A 24,890-nucleotide genomic window follows, 5' to 3' on the forward strand; every position below is an offset into this window, starting at 1 on the left:
ATTTGTAATTAGTTTATTTTAACATTGTATTCCTTTGTTCTTTGGCAAAAATAAACTACCATAAAACCGGAGCAAAAGAAGCCCATCTTCCTACCTACTTGTATGAAAGTAGATAGTTCCCAGGTTCCTCCATGTGTTAGTGTTTTTCTTATCCTGCTATTTCTTTCCTTTTCCCATTGTTCTTAGTGACTTTATACTTATAGTTGAATTTCAAAGACCCTGTACTGTTAATGAGTTTGTACATATCTGATTGTTATTTTAAAATAGATTATGGTGGCTATAAAGTGATCGGTCATCAGGCAAAAAGGGTGTCTGTACTCTTTCTTCTGGCCTTTTATATTTTGAAATTTACATGTGTGTGGACAGGAGCACTGAACCAGTTTATTTTATACGTTATTCTTTGATAGTTGAGTTATATGGAAGTAATAAAACTCACAATTTTCCCCCATAGCACATTTGAGAGACAATAGTGATTTTACCTTCAGGGCCTTATTTTATTTTATTTTATTTTATTTTATTTTACTTTATTTTATTTTATTTTATATTTTATTTTATTTTATTCTATTATTTTATTTTATTTTATTTTATATTTTATTTTATTTATTTTATTTTATTTATTTTATTTTTTATTTTTTATTTTTGAAATGACCAGCTTCTTTCTCTTTGCAAATGATTACGGTTCTTAAAGTCATATATATGCTTTCACCAGAATAGAAAGCTTCCAATTTGAGGATCTCAATTAGAGGAGCATTTATTTTTGTCTAGAAGTAAGACCTGATTGTTCATCAGTTGTTTCTTAACCCACAATATCCCTTGTGTTTTCTTAGGCCAAAGATGAAGAAGAGGCCTTTCTGGATTGGAGTAATGATGATGATGATGATGATGGGTTTGATCCGAGCACACTTCCAGATCCAGATAAGCACAGAAGCTCTGAAGAATCAGATAGTGAAGATGTGGAAAATAAAATTAGGTATGTTTTACCATTGGTGGCAGTTAGTATATGAATCTCCTTTTAATTCTAAAGATGTTGTAGAGACAAATGTCTCATGCTTTTTTCATCATGTTAAGGGCCCTCTCATTGTTTCAGTAATCCCTGTTAACAGATACAAGTATAAAAGTTATATTTTCTTTTTCTTTCTTTCTTCTTTTTTTCTTCCTATCTCTTTTTTTGTGAATCCTTTATGGTTAAGTATTTGATGCACTGGGGTATATTTAATGCAAACAGGGGCAGGATTTTATTTTGATTCACTGTCAAAGGACTCTATTGAGAATGTTGTTAAGAATTGTCTCTGAATTTTAGAAAGGGGGCATTATACTTTCACATTTTATGATATAAAGTTAAGTAATAAATGCATAAAATAAGGGAAAGCTCATACATAAATGGCCCTTGAAAAATTCTTTCAGTTTAAAATGTGTTCATTTGTAGTCTACATGTGAAATTTCTGTTTATACTCTTAATTTCTTTTCCCTTCTTTCTTAAAATCTCCTCAATGGCAGTGAATAAAGATATATGTAAACTAAATCCAAACTTGTTTTAGGAAAGTGAAAGCATTCATAAGTAAATTCATACAAACTAGAATTTTGACAGTAGTAATTGCTGCTGTTACTGCTAATTATAATAATAACACCAGTACAGTTTTTCTGTATTGTTTCAGTTTGGCTATATCTTTTTTTTTTTTTAAGATTCATTCATTTATTTATTTATTTATTTATTTAGAGGGGAAGGGAGGGGGAGAGAGAGGGAGACATCAATGTGTGATTGCCTCTCACATGGCAGCATGGTCCCCACTGGGGACCTGGACCACAACCCAGCCATGTGCCCTGACTGGGAATTGAACCAGCGACCATTCGGTTCGTAGCCCGAACTCAATCCACTGAGCTATGCCAGCCAGGGCTGACTACATCTTTATTCTTTGCCTCTCAAGAATGACTGGATGCTAAGATTTTACGATGTTGCCTTTAGAGGTCCTCCTGGTATGTTCACAGGTATTTGCTGCCTTGTTTCTAGCCTCCACTCAATAATGATAGGAACAGTTAGTGATCCAGCCTTTTGGTCGTCGTCCTGTCTCATCCAGTAGGTTATTCTCTGGGTATTAACTTTGCATTTTCAGAAATGAATTTACTCTTAAGAGACTAGATACACCAATTAGAAAAAGGGTATTACCAAAGTAACAGCATGAGCTAGTTTATTTAGAAGTTTTCTCTGAATATTTGTTTTTCTTTCACATTAGTTGACATCCATAAATATTCAATATGGGTAACACTTCTGTCTTTCTACATGGAAACACACTTAGTCAGTAGAAAATATACAGAAGAAAGCCAGACTTAATGGAGAATGACTAGGTCTGGGGTCAATAATTTCTCAGGGAGGTCTGATAGGGTTTTAAAGAGTTTGTACCTCTCCCCTCAGTTCAGTGCACAGCCACAGTAGATTTAAAACATCCTCCATCCTCTGTAGGTTATCAGAATGGTCATCTCTAACTCTGAGATTCAAAAGGATTCTGATGTGCAAGATTCAAGTCCTCTACAGTTAAGATGACAAAAAGAGACCTCTTGCTTATAATATGGTCCCAGGGACAATGAAAGTAATGTGACTTTGAATTCCTTTGAAGGAGCTTTAAGAATGTTGCCATTATAGCTCTATTTATTCTCATTTATAAAGCTGTGAATATAGGGAGCAGGTAATCTACCTGTAGTACAGAGGGGTGTCAGCTGGTTAGTCAGCAGCAGATGCTCTAACTCAGTGGGAGGCTCTAAACTTTGTGTGTGTGCTGTTTTGCAGAACAAGTATAGAAAGTAAGCGTTTGCTTTGATGCTCTCTTGTTTCTTTCCCTGTTTTCTTTCATGTTATAAATTCGTCCAGGATGTGTTTTACTCTGTGCCTTTCACTTCTGGGTCCTGTTTTGAAATTAGCATAGATAGAAGTAATACAAGATGTTAGGATTTGTTGTTGTTATTAAAACAAAGACAAAATAATTTGTTAGGAAACCTAGCTCTTTGTTGCAGTGGACTTTGTGACACCATAGAATTCTGTGGTCTGCTAGGAACTACACAGAATTATGTATTCTTGTCTCCACTGAGTTTTCATAGAGATTTTATACCTTCTGAGGGAAAAAAAGCCTCAAATATTGCAATGGTCTTTTTGCTCACGAATGACTGACTTTTCATCTCTCTGTCTTCCAAATACTCTGTATAATGTTGTTATATGGATTTCACAATAAAAACACTTAGACAAGTTTTTATATGTGGTGCCAAGAATTGTAGTAAGAATCTTTAATATTATTTAAATCACATTCTACTTAAGAGTTAAAAATACCCACTTGATCTGTTAGTCCTTAGCTTGTAATATTTCCTCCATCCATTCTTTCAGTTAGGAATTTGTTTTTAATAGCTGTCATGTGCCAGGTATAGTGAGTACAGATATGGAGGATCAAAATTAAGCAAGAAAAATAACCTTTCCTGCTTTCACAGTTTTATTTCAGTGGTGGACATAGATAGCTAAGCACAAAATTACAAAACAATGTGATGGGCAAGCACTATGATTTTTGCCATGAGGGAGGCAGTAGGGAGGGCACATAAGTGGTGGGCATAGCCTGGGCTTGATGAATCAGGTAGAGCTTCCTAAAGGGAGGTGGCATCAAAGCTAAGCCTGAAGTAGGTTTAAGTCTTACTGAGCAGGGAGAAGGTATAAGTTACCCTTCTGAAGAGTGTGGCCTTTGAAGTGAGACAAGAGTGTCTTTAAACATATTCCAGTTAAAGTCTTCTTTCAATAAAATTGTTCCTTTTAGCTGTGCCTCACAAGCTGAGAGATTTGGTTCTGAGCATGTAATGTAAGATTAATTTTTGTATATCTAGTAGCATTCATCATGTTTGGTTTATAGCCATCTTCATGTGAATTGCTAATGATGTAAAAATTTGCAGAGTATTGAATTTGATGAAAAAGAAGCAGCTGGATGTTTCAGATATTCATTATCCAGTCAAATTGAGTTTTTAATATTTATAATCTTAACCTTTTTCTAACAAAAAAAGAAAAAGGTGGTTAGATGCTTATTGACTTACATCAATCTTTTCATAGACTGTGGTCTCTGGCTAAGGTTGCTTCATAAAGAATTGTTTTATTGTGGGGTGTTTGGTAGGTGGCATAAGAACAATTAATTACATCTGTAATTTGGACTGAGACTAGTGGCATAATTTAGTCATGATAAATTCTGTATGGATTGATACCTTTTCCTGTTCAGAGTAAACATTTTACATCTAATATATTTAGCTGTTCTTTTTGCCTAGTCTGTCTGACACAGCTCTGAATCAAAAGACTAATCAAGGATTTTTGTCTTTTCTTTTTTTATTTGCCTGGGGGTTTTGTTTTGTTTTTAAAAATCTGTTCCATGAGTTTTCTGGTTTTGAGTCAACTTGCCTATTTTTAAAAGGTACCTGTACCATGAAGGAGATGAACCACCTTAATCTCTGTGGTTTCTCCTAATGTTAATGTAAATTTTTGCCCAATAACTACTTTTCCAAGACTTTGCAGTCAACATTTTAATATACAAAAGGCTTTTCAACTGGAAAAGAAATGTGTATAAGTCAAAGATGAATAAATTTCTGGGGAAAGAAATTAATAAAAATCATTTTCATTTCATTTTTAACTATTTGGGGGCTGCGTATTTGATGTTATATATTTTATATTAATTTTAGGGAATTATTGGTGCCAAATATAGAGAATGGCTTTTAAAGGGATTTTTCTCATTCAAAGTCTAAGTAATTATTAAAGGCAAAACCCTTATAGTTGGCTATAGTTTCCACTTACTTGAATCCCTGCTCTCCTGAACCTAGCTTTGGGTGGCTAATGTTGAAAGAAGTTGGCTCAGCTTAGTGATATATTGACCTTATTGTGTGCCTGCTTCCTTTCCTTTTACCCTTTTTAACTTCAGGAAATTTATCCCTGATTCCAAAAGTCTTAGCAACTTTTAAGAGAAAAATCTTCATCACTCTTCTTATTTGTGAAATACAAATTTCCATGAACTGTCAAATTTCATAGAACTTTTATCAGAACTTAACATGAATTGTGGGTACTGAAGAAGTTAATTTACTTGACTCTTGAAATTGTTCTTTTTGTGTTTCTCCCTTTTGCTATTGCCCTGAAAATAAAACAAAACAATATCCTGTGTGACATATAGTATGAATGGAGAAACTTCCAAGGAAGATTGTGGAAGATTGGGTGGGAGTAGGGAAAGACAGTATTTTTTTATGTCTTCAGACTTTTAGGAGAAAGGTTGCTACCCATCAAGGAAGGAAGGTGTTATTTCCTGGGGTGAGGTCAGGAAGGAGAAATTGTATTTTAAGAAATTGGGGTTTCAGAAGCTCTCAGCTTGGCATTACTTGTAATCTCAGTTTTTGCCCCTGCTTTGTATCCCTCTGTCATTAAGTGACCACTGAATGACTGTCACTTGTTGACAGTTATTAGTTTGTTATGTTTCAGAAGTGCTAGGATCTCTAAAAAGATAGATGAATGGCTTGGATGCCATGAAGCCAAAGTGAACCATCTAGCAGGGGTGGTGAACAACCTAGTGGGGTTCTCTCGGCAGCTGTCCTGATTCTGGTGCATGGCAACTTTGTTTTTACTGAAAGGACTGTTGAGGAAGACACTCTCATAGGACCACCCTTTTTTCATTTCACTGTCCTTTGTATAGAATGTATTCATACCAAATGACCATGTAACATTCCACCATTGGTTACACCATAATTTCCTTATCCACTCCTTTTAGAATTTTAGTTTATATCCAAGTTTATGTTTTGGGTACTGTTTGGTTTAGGTTTTGCCATTAGAAGTAATTTAATGGACAGCTTTGTTGAAGATTGGGTTATCTCTTTTAAAATCATCTGAAGGACTAATAAACAGTAAGACTAAAGTGTAAAACTTAGTTTTTCCAGAAAACTGGAATATTGAGGACATGCTTGGGTGGGTGATGATCTTACATGCTGAAAAATAATCAGTGAAAGTAGTTGAGAAAAACTGATGTGCTGCTGGGAGGACAAAACGTTTTACTTACAGATTAGTAACAAGAAAAATATGTAATACATTCCAACTTGTATGGATTGTTTACATGTGGTTTTTTTTTAATTTGGGAGAAGTGAAATAATTATGTATGATTTCTACATGGTGCAGAGCAGGGATTCTTGACCTTGAGTCTGGATGAGCTTCAGGGGGGTCTCAAATATCTTGAAATTGTTCCCAAAGTGGTGTCATGGGTGTGCCTGCAGCATAGATGCTCCTGTGCAATTATCTGGCCAAGAGTCATGAATTTTCATCTAATTCTCAATTGTGTTTATGAACATCCCCAAAATCACCAGAAAGATTAGGGACCAAAACTTGTTAATTCCAAATGACATGTGTGAATTTTATAGAAAGAAACATGTACATGTATCAGTAGTGTAATTACAGTTCTCTGACTTCTGTTTCATTCTTACCACCCCAGTGTTCTCTGATTATTAAAATTCTGATCTAATAGGACATCTTCTGCTCTTGCAGTTACGTTTGTAATGAACTCTGAGCCAATAAATCTTTTCTTTGAATAAATTGTTTTTTAGTACTGAGCTGCTAGAAAGGAGATGGTAAAGGATGTTGATGCATTTTCAGTTCCGTTTCTGTATGCAGTAGCTTTCACCATCAGAAGGAATCTGGGCATATTTTATGAAATGTGCTGCAGTAATTAATCTTCATTAGGACTGTTGCCATAGCCTTGTAAATTAAAATTTGGGATGAGGGAAAAGTCTTTGGCACAACATTGAATACCAGAATACCAATACTTAAGGATAGGTATAAAGATTTCTGAAAATGTTTTAATGGTTTCAGCTCATTTATTATTAGCTAAAAATTCTCTAGGAAGAAGTCTAAGCTGCATTTATTGATATGACTGCAAGAGGGAGAATTTTATACAACTGGGGCGTAAACTGGACATTCAGGTACTATGCTCTTGGTAGCTTTCACACACAATTTGGCAGCATGTTGTAAAAGGACACCCAGGGGTTTCCATGTGAGTGAACATTCACTGTTCTCCACTTCAGTCCTCAACTAGATTGCAGCTAGATCATTCTGCAGCTTCATCTGCTACCTTTTCTTTGCCTTCCAAGAAAAGGAGGGAAAAGGAAAGGTTGAAAAGCTGCACAGACACTACAGTAAAGGGACTGTACCCCCTTGTCCTGGCATCTGTTAGATTTCTGAACAGGGTTGTACAGGATCTTGCTCCTGTGTTTGTGGTGTGACACAACATAGACTCGCAGACCTCTAATCATACAGGAATAAACGCAGCTGCTGCAGAAGTTAAGCGCTCTGACACAAGGCGTCATGACACTCCTGGCTGCACAGTCTCTTTTGTGGTATCAGGCTTACAGAATCCCCAGTGATTTCCACTGCCATTTTAGAAGTTAATTATTGGAACTGCTTGTCCCAGTGTCCTTGGAAGTTTAGTGCTCACTCTCCTTTACTGTGTTTCTGTAAAGCTCTGCATACACCAGGAAAGAAGTTGGTAGGTTTTCCCAGCAGGCCCTTTTCTTTCGTGGTGCCTTGACCACAATCATCTGACAGCACTTAGAACATCCTTGAGGCTTGAAGTAATAGTTCTAAGTGCAGAATTCTTGCAACCCAGAGAATGTGATTTCCAGGTTACGGAGCTGTTCTGATCTCTTTGTTGGAGTTAACTCACACATTATTTATTTAAACTATGTTGTTTATCAGTGAGCCATATTCCTATTCACAGCAGGTACTAATGATTACGCTTTTTTTGGTGTAATGTATCATTTGTCCCATCTCTTTTCATGTCTGTAAGTCTATTGGGTAAAGCTTCCTAGGGACCAGAGAGAAATTTTTAAAAATCAAGTGGAGTAAGACCTAGTGGTTTTCTCTATATGGAAAAATATGATATATCAGTGAATTAGTGTCTCTTCTTTGCCTTCCTGTATCTATACATAGGAATTTAAACTGTGTCTGCTCCTGGCAGAATGACCTCAGGTGCATCTGTGTATACAAAAATAGTTGCTATAGCAGGTGTAAGATATGAGTTACATGAGCTTTTATGAGCAACAGACTGAATGCCTTGCCCACATGCACCACTGCATGTAGTTTGGAAATACTGATCTATAAGCCATGTTATCATAAGCTTTTCAATATGAGTAGAAGCAGAAGTTTTGGGAAATTACATCTGTTTTAGAACAAAGGCAGGCTACTTGGCCCCGTGGGAAGACTTTGGCTTTTGGGGTCAGATAAACAGAGCTGAATCTTAAGACCTGAATGTTTTCTAAGAAAATAATCTTTCTTTTATAGTTGTGAACCATGAACAAGTTACTTAATCTCTTGACCCACAGTTTTAATCATCAGTCAAATGAAGATGAAATTCTTATTGCAAGGTTATCATAAAGATTTAATAATGGTAAAAAAAAGAGTATAATACTAATACGGTTGCTGATCTATGGTAATCATTTTAATTACTAAAGCAAAGCAGTGTTAGGAGTTTTTAAATGAGTATATACATTTACAAGAATAGAATTGAATGTCCTTTAAGAAATCTACTTTCCTTTTTTTACCTCATCAAAACCATTCATTAAGCCCCAGATATACAACATGGTCAGGCTTCTATTCAAAATAGCCTACAAAAATACCTTATACACTTATACACTCAAAAAGGATGGATGATACAATAAAAATAATGTCATGTAATATGTTCTACTCAACATATGGGTAGAGTCAATATCACCAAATTATCATGTGGGAGATGCCTTTACTTGTCAGTTCTCCTTCAACAGCACAGTCCTGTTATTCAGGCATTCAGTAAACTGAAAGGTTTACTATGTGCCTGGCATAGAGCAGTAAACAAGAGAGACTAGATCCCAGCCCTCTTAGAGCTTACACTCTGGGGAGGGAGATGGGCTAAATAGAAACAGAAAAGAGATGGTGATAAGGGCCATGAAAATGCTAAGTGTGGGATAATGGGAGGAATTGGGAGCATTCACTTCATATGAGGCATTCAAGAAAAATCTCTCTGAGGTGAGACCTGAAAAATTATTGAAAGGTTTCTTTTTAAGTAAAGAAGGAATAATTTATCCTAATGCTCTAACTGTGAATCCCTTTGATATTTATTAAAATTTACACATGGACAAAAACTAGGGGGCGTAGAAATGGGAGGGAGGTGGGGAAGGAGGGGTGGGTGGGCTGGGATGGGAGTAAAGGACAGAAAACTGTACTTGAACAATGATTAAAATAAAATTAGAAAAGAAAAAAAATTTAAATATCTACACCAACAGTATAATCATGACTATACAATTATGTGTATTCCTGCCAGAGGTGCTTTCTCCATTCTTTTACTTTTTAAAAATTTTTTTTAAAGATTTTATTTATTTATTTATTTTTAGAGAGGGGGAAGGGAGGGAGAAAGAGAAGGAGAGAAACATCAATGTGTGGTTGCCTCTCACACGCACTGGGGACCTGGCCTGCAACCCAGGCATATGCCCTGACTGGGAATTGAACTGGTGACCCTTTAGTTCGCAGGCCAGCACTCAATCCACTGAGCTATACCAGGCAGGGCTTGGCTCTTTTTCATCCCATCATTCTTCAACCATGTGTTTATCCAAGGGTGATGCTAGTTGGCTTCATGGAAGGAGATGAGGGTAAGAAATAGCTACTATTCTAGTCTACAAGTGGCAACTCATTGGAGAGGCATATGTTATGAAGTTTATAAGAAAAGGTGAGTGAAGTTGAAATAGTCTGAGTATTCCAGTTGAAGGCTGGAAACATAATTCAGGTTATGAATTAAAGTAGCATGGCATTCTTTGGGGTAAGAGGAAAAACCTCTAACGTGTTTAATAATTTGTTATACTTTGTTGATAGTAAATCAACTCTTTTAAACTATGTAAATTTTTTGTTAATAGACTTTAATAGCAATTTTAGTTTTTACAGTAAAAATTGAATGAAAAATAGAGTTTGCATCTACCCTTTGCCCCCGCCCATCTTTCTTATTTTCAGCATTTTGCTACCTACACTGACATATAGTTATCATTCAAAGTCTATAGTTTATATTAGGGTCCATTCTTTGTATTGTACATTTTAAAAGTTTTGACAAATGTATAATATATATCTGTCAATACAGTATCATACAGAATAGTTTCAGTGCCCTAAACAAATCTGTGATCTACCTATTTGTTCCTCCCCATTTTTTCTCCCCACCTTTGCCTCTCCCTGCCACCCAGCACCTGGTAACCACTGGTCTCCCTACTGTATTCATAGTTTTGCTCTTCTAGAATGTGAAATGGTTGGGATTATATAATATGTATCCTTTTCAGTTGGCTTCTTTCACTTAGCAATATGCTTTCAACGTTTCTCATACTTTTTGTTACAGAACCCTACCAATGCTGTTCTGGAACAGCTATGGGGTTTGATTGCCTGCCACCAAGAAGTGTGACTCCCAATGCAAGAGTTTGGTGAAAAAGGAAAGGGGTTGTTTGTTTAAAGGTTGTACAGATTTAGAATAATGGCAGATTTCTGCCCTTAAGTCCTGCTCCCTTTAAAACACCCCAAAACACATAGTTCTGCCTCTCTTTGGAAAACCAGGTCAGTTTCAGAATATGCCAGTCTAAGGTACCATCTTTCAGAAAAGCAGAAATGTGAAGAAGATGAGCATTCCCAGTCTCCATGCAGCTCCATCAGCTCTGCTGCTGTCTTCTCCAGGCAGGCTGAAATCTGGGAGGTTGGGCAGGTCCCCACCGCATAGCCAGCTCTGGTAACTCTGAACCTCTAACTTTCAGGCCTCCTCTCTCCAGACTGTGTGGCTCTCTCACTCTGCTCTCCTGGCAGATGTCCTTTGTTATACTCCAGACCTCTTGGGGGACCTCCTTCTCTTTCAGCCCATTCTCATTTAAATTCTCAGCCCAGAACTTCCTGCATGACCTCATATCGGACCACTCCTATGGTGTGTTAATGTCTTCCATTTTTGCCAGTCTCTCTGTCTCTTTTACCTTCTTTTGGCTGCCATCTTTAGTCAGGGCAGCAGTTCCCAGCAACACATGGACATCTGGGGTAGGCATCCACCCCGTCTCTTACGCAAGTGCTATAATCCCAGCTATGTCATCAGTTCCTGAGTGTCCTCACAGTCATTACACAATTCTCCCTGAACGGCAACCCTTGTCCCTTCTGGAGGGCATGGCTATTGATTTGCCATTGTTAAACAGTGTATCTCAAATGTTGTATCATCCACTTCCTCATACCCCCAATCAAGGATTGTAGGTAGGGGTTATGTTCTCCTATTTTCCAGGAACTCTCAACTCTGCATCCTGTTACATTTTATGACCTAAAAGCTCATTTCTTTTATCACTGAATAATATTTCATTGTATGAATGTGCTACAGTTCGTTTATCCATTCATCTGTTGAAAGACATCTTAATTGATTCTAAGTTCTGGCAATTATGAACAAAGCTGCCATAAACATGTGCAGGTTTTTGTGTGGATATAAGTTTTCAGCTTATTTTGGTAAATACCAAGGATTGTGATTGCTGAATTTCATGAAAAGAATGTGTAACAAATTTCCAAAATGTTTTCCAAAGTGGCTATACCATGTTGCATCCCACCAGCAATGAATGAGAGTTCCTTTTGTTCCACATGCTTGCTAGTATTGGGTGTTGTCAATGTTTTAGATTTTAGCCATTCTGTAAGAATTTTTTATAGTTTAAAGAAAGCTGGTTTTAATTTTTAAAATACAGTAAACCCTGACAATCAAATAGTTTGTTTTTAAATATTCAGTATATATGCAGTGAAATCCTATTCCACCAAATGTGAAATTCCAATTTAGCAGTCTTTACTTATAAATGGGACTGACATTTGAGGAACTTTCTTCCCAACTTGCCAGAGCTAAGATTCCTTATCTGAGATAAGACTAATAATAATACATTCAATTTTAATGAAAGCACCAATGATTATTGTTGCTGAGAACCTACATATACCAGAGCTTTTGTAAATTATATAAATATAAGAGCTGGTTGAATATGCTAATCTGGTGGTGAGGAAAAGAACTCTAGGCTAAAGATGCCTGTTTTAAAAGTCATTAGCATTATGGAAGATGCTTGAAATTCTGAGTATGTGAATACTCAGAATGAATATGTAAGATGAGATTAGTAGAAGGCCAAGGATGCAACCTAGAAACATGGACATTTAAGTAATGGACAGAAGGGGAAACTAAGAAGATACAACCAAAGGGGTAGTAGCCATCATTTAGTTACTTAAAATTTAGATGACTTTTCATTACATCTCATATGGAAGCTATAGTAATGGTAAAATTGTAACTCTCCACTGGTTAGGTATTAATTCAGTACAAGTCATTTGTTTGGAAAAAATGAGTACTTAATTTAGCCATAATATAATTATTTACATAATTTTGAAAAACATATGCAAAACCAAAATTTAGGAACTTATGCTGTTAAAGTCAGGATTGGTTAGCAGGCAGAAGTCTGTGCACTCACACAGGCCACACTGAGTGCTCTGGGTAATGTTCTCTGTGACTGTGTTGGAAATCAAATTGGAAGCATAGTCTGTTGAAACATTGCCTTCTTTGTTGCAGTGGCAGTAGTTCTTAGGGCTTAGAACAACCCCAACAAAGGTTGCGATTGCTACCATTCAGATGAGTAGACATTTATGGAATGACTTTATTCAGGTTATCTGTATAGATGAAAGTGACAAACAGCCCCAGATTTCAAAAAGCTAAGGCTTTAGTAGGCACAAGGAAAGGATCTGTTCTGAAGTATCATTCAGGATGAGTGCCATGGGAGGGTCACAAATAGTGTGTAAAGTGGTGGAAGTATGTAAGATGGAACCTTTGAGGATGAGGTAACATTTGAACTAGGTTTTGAGGGTTAAGGAGGTTTTAGGTAGTCGTAAAATAGAAAAGGAATTCCAAATGTTGACAAAAGAAGTTGAGAATCTAAAGCATGTTTAGGCACTACCAAGTAGTCCAAAAGAACAGAGTGTGTATAGTGCAGAATAGGTTATAGAAGCAGGACTATACTGGATCATGAGAGTCCTTAAAAATTATAATATATCATGGTAGAAGCAATCACTGGAATGTTAATGAAGAATTACAAGAGCCAAGGTGATCTTTATGAATAATCTTCCTTTCAGCATGTGTAGGGTTCCGGGGAATGGGAGGAATGTTTCAACAAGGACCTTAATTTAAGACGACTAGTTTTTAACTTTTTTTTTCTTGGTGGATAGAGGGCATGGAAACCAGTATTGAATAACTTCTTAGAAACCTATGTAAAACTGAAAAATAAAACTATCCAAAACTTACACAAATTTCTCCATGTAGTCTGTGGAGCACAGTTCTCAAGTCTAGAAAAAAGACTTCTTCATCACAGAATTTTTGGTTTCAACCCTAATGAATCCCATATTTTGATAGATTTTTGTCCTTCAAGAAAGTTAATACTAGCCCTGGCTGGCGTAGCTCAGTGGATTGAGTGCAGGCTGTGAACCAAAGTGTCGCAGGTTTAATTCCCAGTCAGGGTACATGCCTGGGTTGCAGGCCATGACCCCCAGCAACCGCACATTGATGTTTCTCTCTCTAGCTCTCTCTCCCCCTCCCTTCCCTCTCTAAAAATAAATAAATTTTAAAAATCTTAAAAAAAAAAGAAAGTTAATACTTAATTTTTTACATTTGTTTTATTAAACAAGACACAATTTCCAATTCATTCAAATGATTGACGTGTCACATATTACAAAGCTCAGTTAATATAATTCTGGCCAAAAGAAAAGAAATACCAGAATTTGGCCTGTGGCACATCTTTGTAAGTGTTTTGAAATACTGAAAATAACCCATGACCCATCTGTCCTGACCTAAGAAGTATTACCTTTCCCCATACTTCTGTGGATCCAAGTTGATACTTATGTAGAACGCCTACTCTCTATTTTTCTAAAGCTTGTGGAATTATGAGGAATAATTGACATATACCTAGCTGCCCAGAACTACTTTTTCCTTCAAATGTATTTATTTTTTATCGCACAGAGCAGTACAAGCATATTACAGAAAACCCAGAAGATACATATACCAACAGAAGAACATTTCAAAAAAACCTTCCAAATCTTTTTTTCTATGCAAATATACATGCAGCCTTATTTAAACAAAGACTCTAATTCTATATTGGTTTTATTACTGTTTTCAGTGTCAGTAAAGAAATTCCTACAACATTGTTTTCAATAACTGCATCATATTTCATTTGAAATTTTATAACTTATTCAACAAATTAATCCCTTATGATTGGATATTTCAGTTTCCAACTTTCTGAAATTACAAACAGCTTTGCCTTGAATATCCAGTATCTAAATCTTTATGCACATCCGTATTTATTTCTTGGGGTTACATTCCCAGAAGAGAAATTGCTGGGCACGCATACTTGAGTGGCTTTTGAAAGATGGTTGTACATTCTTTCCCAGTAATATACATTCTCACCCAGGAATTTACATTCTAATTAGGAGTAAAGATGCATACAGGTGGGGGGAAAATCACTAGTTTTAGGAAGTAGCAATGCTAGGTGCAAAATGACTAATAAACAGATCTGTAGGAATTGAGAGAAAAGAAATCACTATAATATGGAGTGAAGCAGGGAGAACCCAGAGGGAGGGAGGAAATACCATGCTTACAGGGGGGCATAGTGGGAACACACAAGTGTCTCTGATCTCATGAGTGAGAGCCACCTGTGAGGACTGAGTGTCTAGGAGGAGGCCAGGAGAAAGGCTGACCCTAGTGCCTTAACTCCAGGTGTTACTCCTTTTTTGGCTTCTCATAAATGTAACAGACTACATTCTTATTCTGGGTAACTAGGAAACTACAGGTACCTGAAAAAATAAAATGTTGAAACCAGAAAATCAAACTTACTGAAAAATCAGTTTAATTTCTGAGAGAATTTTGAGGCTTGGGTTCAGAGATTTTAGAAAGTAAGAAAGTTACAAGTATTTTACTTAAAACTCAATTCTTAATATATTAAGAGTTTAAAATTGAAATCACATTCAAATGTTATGTTCTTTTTTTCTTAATGGAAATGAATGGATTGGCTCAAGTGTTTACTTTGGCTATGGTGATGCTTTTATACACTCGTTTCTACTAAAATTTCAAAGTCTTGGAGGTAGAATTTTCTGTTGGTTTAGATTACATATTACATTATGATCTTTTTCTTTGCGTTTTGTTATATGATTAGGTCTTTAAATGACACAGGATGTCATTAATTAAATCTCTTTGTTATTTGGATTATTAGAAGATTAGTAGCTCTGAATCATTTTGCTTTTGGTGGTTTTGTTTTTACAGTGGTAGTGGGGCTTTGGGTCTCTGAGCCATGCTTTTGCTTTTTAAGTTGAGTTTTTTTGTTTTTTTAAATTATGCTTTATTGATTATGCTATTACAGTTGTCATGCTTTTTCCCCATTTGCTCCCCTCTACCCAGCACCCCTCACTCCCTTAGGCAGTCCCCTCACCATTGTTTGTCCGTGGGTCATGTTTTTAAGTTCTTGCACTACTCCATTTCCTATGCTAGACTTTATATCCACATGGCTATTCTGTAACTACCTATTTGTACTTCTTAATCTCCTCAACTCTTCATCCATTCTCCCACAACCACCTCCCATCTGGCAACCATCTCATAACTAACTACTTTTCTCTTACTGTTTTTAAGATTCTCTATGTAGCCCTGGCTGGTGTGACTCAGTGGATTGAGTGCTGGCCTAGGACTCAACAGGTCGCTGGTTCAATTCCCAGTCAGGGCACATGCCTGGGTTGTGGGTCAGGTCCCCAGTAGGAAGTGCACTAAAGACAACCACACATTGATGTTTCTATCACTCTCTTTCTGTCCCTTCTCCTCTCTCTAAAAATAAATAGATAAAGTCTTCTTTGAAAAGCTTCTCTCTTTATCTTTAATGTTTGACATTTTAATTATGGCATGTCTTAGAGTGGGCCTCCTTGCTTCCATCTTGTTTAGGACTCTCTCTGCTTCCTGGACTTGCATGTTGTATTTTTTTCACCAAATTAGAGAAATTGTCTTTTACAGTTTTTTCGGATAGATTTCCAATTTCTTGAGTTTTCTATTTCTGGCACCCCTGTGCTGCGAATGTTGGAACTCTTGAAGTTGTCTCAGGGGCTGCTTTACACTATCCTCATTTTTTTATTCTTTTTTTGTCTTGTTGTTCTATATGTTTTTTTTTCTTCCTTATGTTCCAAATCATTGATTTGATTCTCAGCTTCATCTACTTTACTGTTGTTTCCATGTAAATTGTTCTTTATTTCAATTAGTGTATCCTTCATTTCTGACTGGATCTTTTTTATGCTGTTAAGGTCCAGACTGAGTTCCTTGAGTATCCTTATATTCAGTGTTTTGAACTCTGCATCTGATAGATTGCTTATCTACACTTTGTTGAGCCCCTTTTCTGAAGTTTTGGTCTGTTCTTTCATTTGGGCCATGTTTCTTTGTTTCCTCATTTTGGCAACCTCTCTGTGTTTGTTTCTATGTATTTGGTAGAGCTACTTTGACTGTGTGTCTTGGTAGTGTGGCCTAATGTAGTAGGTGTACTGTAGGGTCCAGTGGCACAGCCTCCCCTATCACCCAATCTGGATACTCAAGGTGTGCCCTTCGTGTGGGCTGAGTACACTCTCCTCTTGTAGTTGAGCATTAGTTGCTGTTGGCAGATCAATGACAGGGATTTACCCAGGCCAGTCAGTTGCAAAGATTGGCTGTGACCACTGTCCACCTACCTCCTCTGTGGAGAATCAGCTGTGCAGGGGCAGGGTGGTGGTGCTCCTATGTGGTCTGTAGCTGTTCACTGGGTGTTGTGGTCCTGGGGTTACCCAGGTGGTGCAGGCCAAGATCAGCCCCCACCTGTGTTTTGCCCGGGGCACTCTGCCTAAGCTGTAAAGCAATCTGAGATGGCTGCTACTTGTGCTGGGCTTGGAGATTCCTAGGCGAAGCCAAGCTGTGATTCTAATCTGGCTGCTGCTAGTGCTGATCTTGGGGCTCAATGAAGCCAGCTGCTGCTTGTTTGATAGGTTTTAGAAAGTTGTGAAGCATAAGCTAAGACCAGCCATTCATAATGAAAAGAAGCTTGGGTGGGCCCTTGAGTTTGGTGGGGCAGAGTCTCTGGGGATCTCCAAGGTGGGTCAAACAGTGTTAGCCAGGTTGATGGAGTCTCAGATATGTCACCAAACCTACTGGCTCTGTGGAGGAGGGTTTAACAAAGGGACAATGGCCTCTGCTCACCCTGGTGTCAGACACTTCAGTTTCTCCTGCTGTACCACTGGTTACCTTTCGAGCTGCTACCCTGGATATGGAACTCAGAGGGAGTGAGTCTGAGTTGGTGAGTCCGTGTGTGGGTTCTTTAAGAGGAACTACCTGGGGCTCCAGAAGTTTCTTCCTGTGACACAATTCCCACTGGTTTTTGCAGCCAGAAGTTGTAGGGACTTACTTTCTTAGCACAGGAATCCTAGGCTGGGGGACCTGGTGTGGGCCTGGGACTCCTTGCTCCTGAGACCTCCTTCCCAAATTTTTATCCACCACATATGGGTGTGGGACCAGTCCATTCTGCATCTGCACTCTCTTACCAGTCTGGATGGATGTAGTTTCTTTAATTCTATAGTTGTCAGACTTCTATTCAACTCTATTTTTTAGTTGTCAGACTTCACTCAACTTGATTTCTGATGGTTCTGAGTGATAGTTGTTCTGTATGTCAGTTGTAATTTTGAGGTGGTTGTGTGAAGAGGTGAGCCATGTGTGCCCTGCTGCCTTCTTGACTGGAAGTCCCAAGTTGAGTCTTATCAACCAATGTGCTGTGCTCTCTTAATGCTGAGCCAGTCATTGAAGAGACTGTCTTTTTCCCCACTGAATGTTCTTGGCTCTCTTGTCAAATGTATATTTGACTCATATGCCAGAATTTCTTTCTTTGCTCTCAGTTCTGTTCTTTTGGTCTATTTGTCTGTTTTTTATACCAGCATCATATTGTTTTTGTTAATATAACTATAATGTAGTCTAAAATCTGGATGTGTGATACCTTCAGCTTTGTTCTTCTTTCTCAGGATCACTTTGGTTATTTAGGGTCTTTTGTGGCTCCATATAAATTTTAGGATTTTAAAAAAATATCTCTTTGCAAATGCCAGTGGAATCTATAGATGACTTTGGGTAGTATGGTCATTTTAACAATATTAATTCTTCTGATCCATGAACACAGGATATCTTCTTACTTATTTATTGTCTTCTTCAGTTTCTTTCATCAAAGCATTAATAGTTTTCAGATACAGATCTTTCAGCTCCTTGGTTAAATTAATTCTTGAGGATTGTATTGTTTTTAATGCTTTGTGAATGGGATACTTAATTTCTTTTTTAGATATTTCACTATTAGAAACACTATTAATTTAACTCTTGCAATTTTCCTGAATTTATGTATTAGTTCTAACAGATTTTGGTGGAGTCTTCAGAATGTACTATATATAAGATCATATTATCAGCAAACAATGACAGTTTTACCTCCTCCTTTCTGATGTGAATGCCTTTTATTTCTTTTTGTTGCATAATTCTCTGACTGGGACATCTAGTACTGTGCTGAATGTGGGAGTATCTTGTCTTGCCCCTGATCATTAGTGCCACCTTGGGGGAGGGGTGATGTGAGTAAATTCAAACTGCTCCTCTTACTCTCTCCTATGAATCCAAACTCGTATTTTTTGCTCCAGTTGTGTACTAGAACTTCACTGGAAACCAGGACTTCCACAAGGTTCCCTTGTCTGTGGGTGATTGTCTAAGACAGTGTTTTCCCACAGTCAAGAGGGACAGGAGCAAGTTCATGGAACATTGCAAGCCTCACAGTTGGGACCAAGAATTGTATGTTCATTACCCAACACACAGTTGGGTGCGACTTGGAAAAATACAGAACACTGAAGAAGGAATTTAAGGAAGTTACAAGTAAATAGAAGCATATACTTGACGCGATCACCGGCCTACAGTGAGTGCGGAACGCTGCGGATGGCTCGTCAAAACGAGAGAAAGACATACACAGAGACAAGCAGTTTCTGTGGGGAAGTAGGAATGGAATGGCCACTCTCTGGTGGAGAGAGGGCCCTGTTCCCCCTCTGGAGAAACTTTTTATTGGTTTTGTTTGTATAGGAATTCAGGTAAAGCTCATTAAACATTGCCGGGAAGTAAGGATCAAACAATAGATAGCAAGGAAGTCTGAGGGCCTATTTTGAGTCAGGATCAAAGAGCTGTAAAACTTTAAAGAACAAACTTACTTCTTCCTTGGACCCTTATCATTCAACTGAGAGCATTCTAAACAAAGCAGGTTTCATAGGATTACATATTCTTTCTTAGGCCTGATCACCCAGGGAACCCGCCCTTTTCAGCACAGGGCTGCACCACCCTGTCATTGTTTCAGGCTTAGGTGGAGCAAGGGAAGTAAGGCAGCCAAGGGATAAGGAGATTTTCTCCCAGATGAGGAGGACTCAGGCTCTATCACAGCTGAGGAGCCAGGGTCCATCACCCCCTTTTGCTATAGCCCCCAAAGTCCTTTCTTGGGGGCCTCCCACGTGATCGTGCCTGCCTTAGGTCATTCCCCCTTTGGGGAATCTTACCTGTCATTGGCTAACCGACCAAGCATTAGGGTTCAGTTATGAATGAAGCAGCAGAAGCAGCGCTCCTGCCAGGGAGATAAGCTATTGTCTCCTTGCTGGCTTAAGGTCCAAGGCCACTCCCTCAGCCTTAGCCTTGGAGGGGGTTACAGCTTCTGATACCAGGCAGGGCAGTCCCCAACATATGCTGTGTTCATAGATTAGAAGAATTAACATCATTAAAATGTCCATAGTACCCAAAGCAATCTATAGATTCAACACAATCCCTATTAAAGTACCAATGGCATATTTCACAGATATAGAACAAATATTTCAAACATGTATGTGGAACCAAAAACCACCCCAAATAGCCTCAGCAATCTTGAGAAAAAAAGAACAAAGTAGGAGGGATCATAATACTTGGTGTCAAGTATACTACAAGGCTCCACTGTAATCAAAACAGCCTGGTACTGGCATAAGAACAGACACATGGACCAATGGAACAGATTAGAGAGCCCAGAAATAAACCCAAGTCTGGGTGGTCAATTAATATTTGACAAAGGGAGCAGAAGCATAAAATGGAGTAAAAATAGCCTCTTCAATAAATGGTTCTGGGAGAACTGGATAGGGACATGCAAAAAGTTGAAACTAGACAACCGATTTATACCACACACCAGAATAAACTGAAGTTGGATAAAAGGCCCTGGCTGGTGTGAGTTAATGGATTGATCGTGGGCCTGTGAACCAAAGCGTCACTGGTTCAATTGGTCACTGGTTCAATTCCCAGTCAGGGCACTTTCCTGAGTGGTGGGCCAGGTCTCCTGTGGGGGGCACACAAAAGGCAACCACACATTGATGTTTCTGTCCCTCTATTTCTCCCTCCATTCCTGTCTGTCTAAAAATAAATAAAATCTTTTAAAAAAATAAGATGGATACAAGACTTAAAATAAGTTGTGACACCATAAAAGTACTAGAGGAAAACATTGGCAGGAAAATTTCAGATATCTCATGTGGCAACATTTTTGCCCATATATCTCCTAGGGCAAGGGAAATAAAAGAAAAAAAGAAATAAATGGGATTACATCAAATTAAAAAGCTTCTGCACAACTAAAGAAACCTTCATGAAAATGAAAAGAGAAACTGTATCGGAAAACATATTCATCAGTGATACCTCGCACAAGGGTTTCATCTCCAATATATATAAAGAACTCATATGACTCAACACCAGGAAGATAAACAGTCAAATTAAAAAATGGGCAACGGATCCGAATAGACAATTCTCCAGGAGGACACACAGTTGGCCCATAGACATATTAAAAAATGTTCAACATCATTAGTCATCAGAGAGATTCAGACTAAAACCACTATGAGATGTCACCTCACACTGGTCAGAATGGCCATCGTCAACAAATCAACAAACAACAAGTGCTGGCGAGGATGTGGAGAAAAGGGAACCCTAGAGCACTGTTGGTGGGAATCCACAGTGGTGGAAAACAGTATAGAATTTCCTTAAAAAACTAAAAATGGAACTAACTGCCTTTTGACCCAGAGATTTCTCTGCTGGGATTATACCCTAAGCATCCTGAAACACCAATTCAAAAGAACCTATGTACCCTAATGTTCATAGCAGCACAATTTATAATAGGCAAGTGCTGGAAGCAACCTAAGTGCCCATTAGTAAATGAATGGATCAAAAAACTGTTGTATGTTTACACGATGGAATTATACGCTACAGAAAGAAAGGAGCTTCTGCCCTTCAAAACAGTATGGATGCAACTGGAGAATATTATGCTAAGTGAAATAAGCCAGGTGGTGAAAGGCAAATACCATATGATCTCACCTGTAAGAGGAACCTAATGAATAAAAAAAATGAGCAAAATGAACCAGGGATATGTAAACAAGGAACAAACAGTGAACTGATGGGGGTGGGGGATGAGTGGAAAGAAGGGGAAGGGATTAGTCAAGGAACATGTATGAATGACCTATGGACATGGATAACAGGGTAGGGATTGTCTGTGGGAGTGGGGGTTGGGTTGGGGTGGGCAGATGAGTGCAAAGGGGAAAAAATGGGACAACTGTAGTAGAATAACAATATAATATTTTTTTAAAAGATTCACAACTTCTTTGATTTAGGACCCTTTCCTTGCTGACTGAATTCCGATCATATGGGAACTCTTTCATGGTCGTCTTTCCAGGCATTACTTAAATATGCAGTTATTTGCAGATAACCTCGTAATGTTGTCTAGTTTGTTCTTCCATTAGTAAGGAGAAAGGCTGCTGAGTCGGAGCATTGGGCATTTCTGGGAGGTAAATAGGGAAGTTATTAACAGTTTTGCTTCATATGCTTTTTAGGCTCATTCACTTTGATATCCAAGCTATCTTCTAAGGAGTAATGGAGTCCACTGAAACTTAAGCACTTTGTTCTCTTTTTGAATACATCATATGCTTGGGTTATAATGTAATTTCTGTGATTTTTTTTTGTTTATTATATAACATCAATGTAAGCATTTATTTGAAAAGGGAGTAGTTCATTGGCAGTTAACATGTCATGAGCACTACTATGTTCTTGCAGTTGCATAATTTTATTTAATTCTTACAGCAGTACTACTAAGTAAATTATATAATCCCCATCTTTCAGATAAGGAAATTGAGGGTTAGAAGTGTTAGTTGATTGGCCATGGACTGTGTCAGTGTCAGACCAATGCTCTTTCCACAGCCAGTTCTTCCTACTGCTGTCCTGCAAATGTTGACTAAAGCAAGTCAACTCAGATTGCTTTCAGTTGCCTGGCTTTGGGATGAATTTAGAGTCACTGAGATATGGGTGTAAATCCCATGTGTATAACATGGGTCCGATCATTTAACCTCTCTAACCTCATTGTAGAATGAGGCCACTGCTTCTCACACCAAGGATTTTCATGAGGATAAATGTAATCTGTGTAAAATATGTAGCACAGTGCCAAACCCTTAGCAAGCTTTTAATAAGTGGTTGCTACTGCCATTGCTGATAGGTGGGGTTTTTATTTTGTTTTAATTCTATATCCAATAATTGGGTCATCTTTGAACATGATGATGGTGCCTTGAAATGCTTTGAGATGTTTTGCTTTTTAAATGTTTAATGTATCAAGTGATTGCTTCTGTCTTCAGAACTTAGCATTCTTTTTATGCTCTATGCCTCAGGTGTGTTCACAATATGACAGTAATGTTTATGCTTTCTTAGGACTATGTGTGAGCCTCAGATACAGATTTTAAATGAGAAAATATATTTGATGTCTTAATTAATTTGTATGTTAACATTTCAGGTTCTGTTATACTCATGATCTACATATCATAACTTAATCCAACAGATAATAGAATTAGCACCTGATATCTGTTAGCCCACAGACTGCTACCTAAAGGATACTTTAACTTTTCTTTTTCTTTAAAGATTGTATTTATTTTTATTTTTATAAAGAGGGGAAACAAGGGAGAAAGAGGGAGAGAAACATCAATGTGTGGGTTGCCTCTCACGTGGTCCTCACTCTGGAACTGGCCTGCAACCCAGGCATGTGCCCTGCCTGGGAATTGAGCCAGTGACCCTTTGGTTCACAGGCTACCACTTACTCCACTGAGCCACACCATCCAGGGCAGGATAACCTAGCTTTAAATTGAGATAAGTTGATGAGGCAGCACAGCACAGATTGGAGTTCATTTAGAGCCAAACTGTGGATCTCTCAGTGTCCTCAAATTGTGAATAATACATCTGTAGTTTTCTAGAATTATTGTGAGAATCAGATGGGACAGTGTATACAAAGTCCCCTGCACAGTGCCCAGGATGTATGGGCCCCTGCTTTGCATCCATTAATGGGAAGGTACTTATTTGTGACACAGATATCCTGAAGTTGTTACATTTTCTTTCTCTTTTGAATAATGTCACTTTACCAACTATCTGTTATTGGCATTTTTGTCCCATTTTAAGTGTTTGATTTTATAATAATGAATTTAATTATTTATTTATAAAGTAAATCATTGGATTTGTTCTCACCAGTGATACCAAGAAGAAGCAGGGAATGAGGAAAAGGAACAACAGTGAAGTGGAAGACACAGGACTCACAAATAGTAACAAAAAGAAGGCCAAGTGGGAAATCATAGAGCCGTTGGATACGGGCCTGTCTTTAGCAGAGGATGAAGAGCTGGTGCTACATCTGCTCAGAAGTCAAAGCTAAATACTTCCTGCTGCTGTCATCTCCTTAAAACCTCTGGTCACGGTTATGTGGACAAAAAGTTGAAAAAGCAGTAGGCTTTGGGGAACTTAGATAACGTGAGTCCCAAAATATCTGTAGTCTTCTTTCACAGGATGTGCTTGTGCCATCCCAGTGCAAACTCAGAGTGAGGGTGGATTATAAAATTTCTTGTTCCCATTTTTCAGCTGTGCTGTTTTAAATTTTTATCCTTGGGTTCCTACATCTTGACATTAGAAGTGCTTTCTTTGTTTTAATAGTAAGTTCTAGAGACCATGTTTCATTGCTAGGAATTTCTTGCTTATGTTACATAAGTATATGTGTGCTATTAAGTGAAATTGCTCACAATTTTGTTTATTTAATGTCTTTAAAGAGAGAATATGATGGACCAGCCCTAAGAAAGAATATTTTTGAATTGAGATGATTAATAATAAACATTTTCTATAAAATTACTGTTTTCATTGTGTTCATTGATATTAAAGCCCTCTCAAGGGAAGGTTCTTAAGATTGAAATGCTTGGCCAATTCCTGAAATAGTCAATTTTCCATATTCTTAAATTAGCCTTCTCAAAGATATAACTTTCACTTGGCAGATTTGCTCACTGTCATTTACAAAATCTATAGAAGTCCTGGATCTAAAAAACTCTGTGACCTAAAACCTGATCTCTTAGCACATGGTAGCTTGTAGGCCTCTTGCAAGTGCCTGCAAGTGCCTGCCCGGCCACTTCTCCAGCAAACGGCAGACCCCTCTGAGAGTTGGGGGAGCATAAGGCCAACGCATGGAGATGAGGAGAGTGAAGGGCTGGAGAGAAACCCTGATGGCATTGTACTTCCCAGTTATGTCATGGGTGAGAACGTTTTTTTCTTAATTAAAAACTTAATTTTTGTTTTTACATTTTTCCTTTGTTTTGCTTCCAAAAGGAAAGGAGAATGTGGCTCTGTTGCTTGTTCACTTTGTACAGCCACAGCCCTAGGGCCTGGGCAGTTCTGGCACCGTTGCCTCCAGTTGTGTAAGACGGCCTGGGGCTTGGGGGTGGTGCTGTGGCATTCACATGTGGCCACCAGAGCTGGAGT

The 24,890-nt window shown here is 38.0% G+C and overlaps 1 protein-coding gene across 1 annotated transcript in view; it reads left to right on the forward strand.

Annotated features, from left to right (window-relative positions):
• The window catches only part of DDX10 (DEAD-box helicase 10), a 262,363-nt gene extending 238,097 nt beyond the window's left edge, over window positions 1-24,266 (forward strand). The window contains exons 17-18 of the mRNA XM_045840101.1: window positions 828-970; window positions 23,625-24,266. Of these exons, the coding sequence (XP_045696057.1) occupies window positions 828-970; window positions 23,625-23,802 (321 nt within the window). The 3' untranslated portion in view covers window positions 23,803-24,266. The remainder of the gene's footprint in view (window positions 1-827; window positions 971-23,624) is intronic.
• Window positions 24,267-24,890: the final 624 nt, after the last annotated feature.

Source organism: Phyllostomus hastatus, unplaced genomic scaffold (assembly GCF_019186645.2).
Source record: "Phyllostomus hastatus isolate PE091 unplaced genomic scaffold, TTU_PhHast_1.1 phas_contig_113, whole genome shotgun sequence".
NCBI lineage: Eukaryota > Metazoa > Chordata > Mammalia > Chiroptera > Phyllostomidae > Phyllostomus > Phyllostomus hastatus.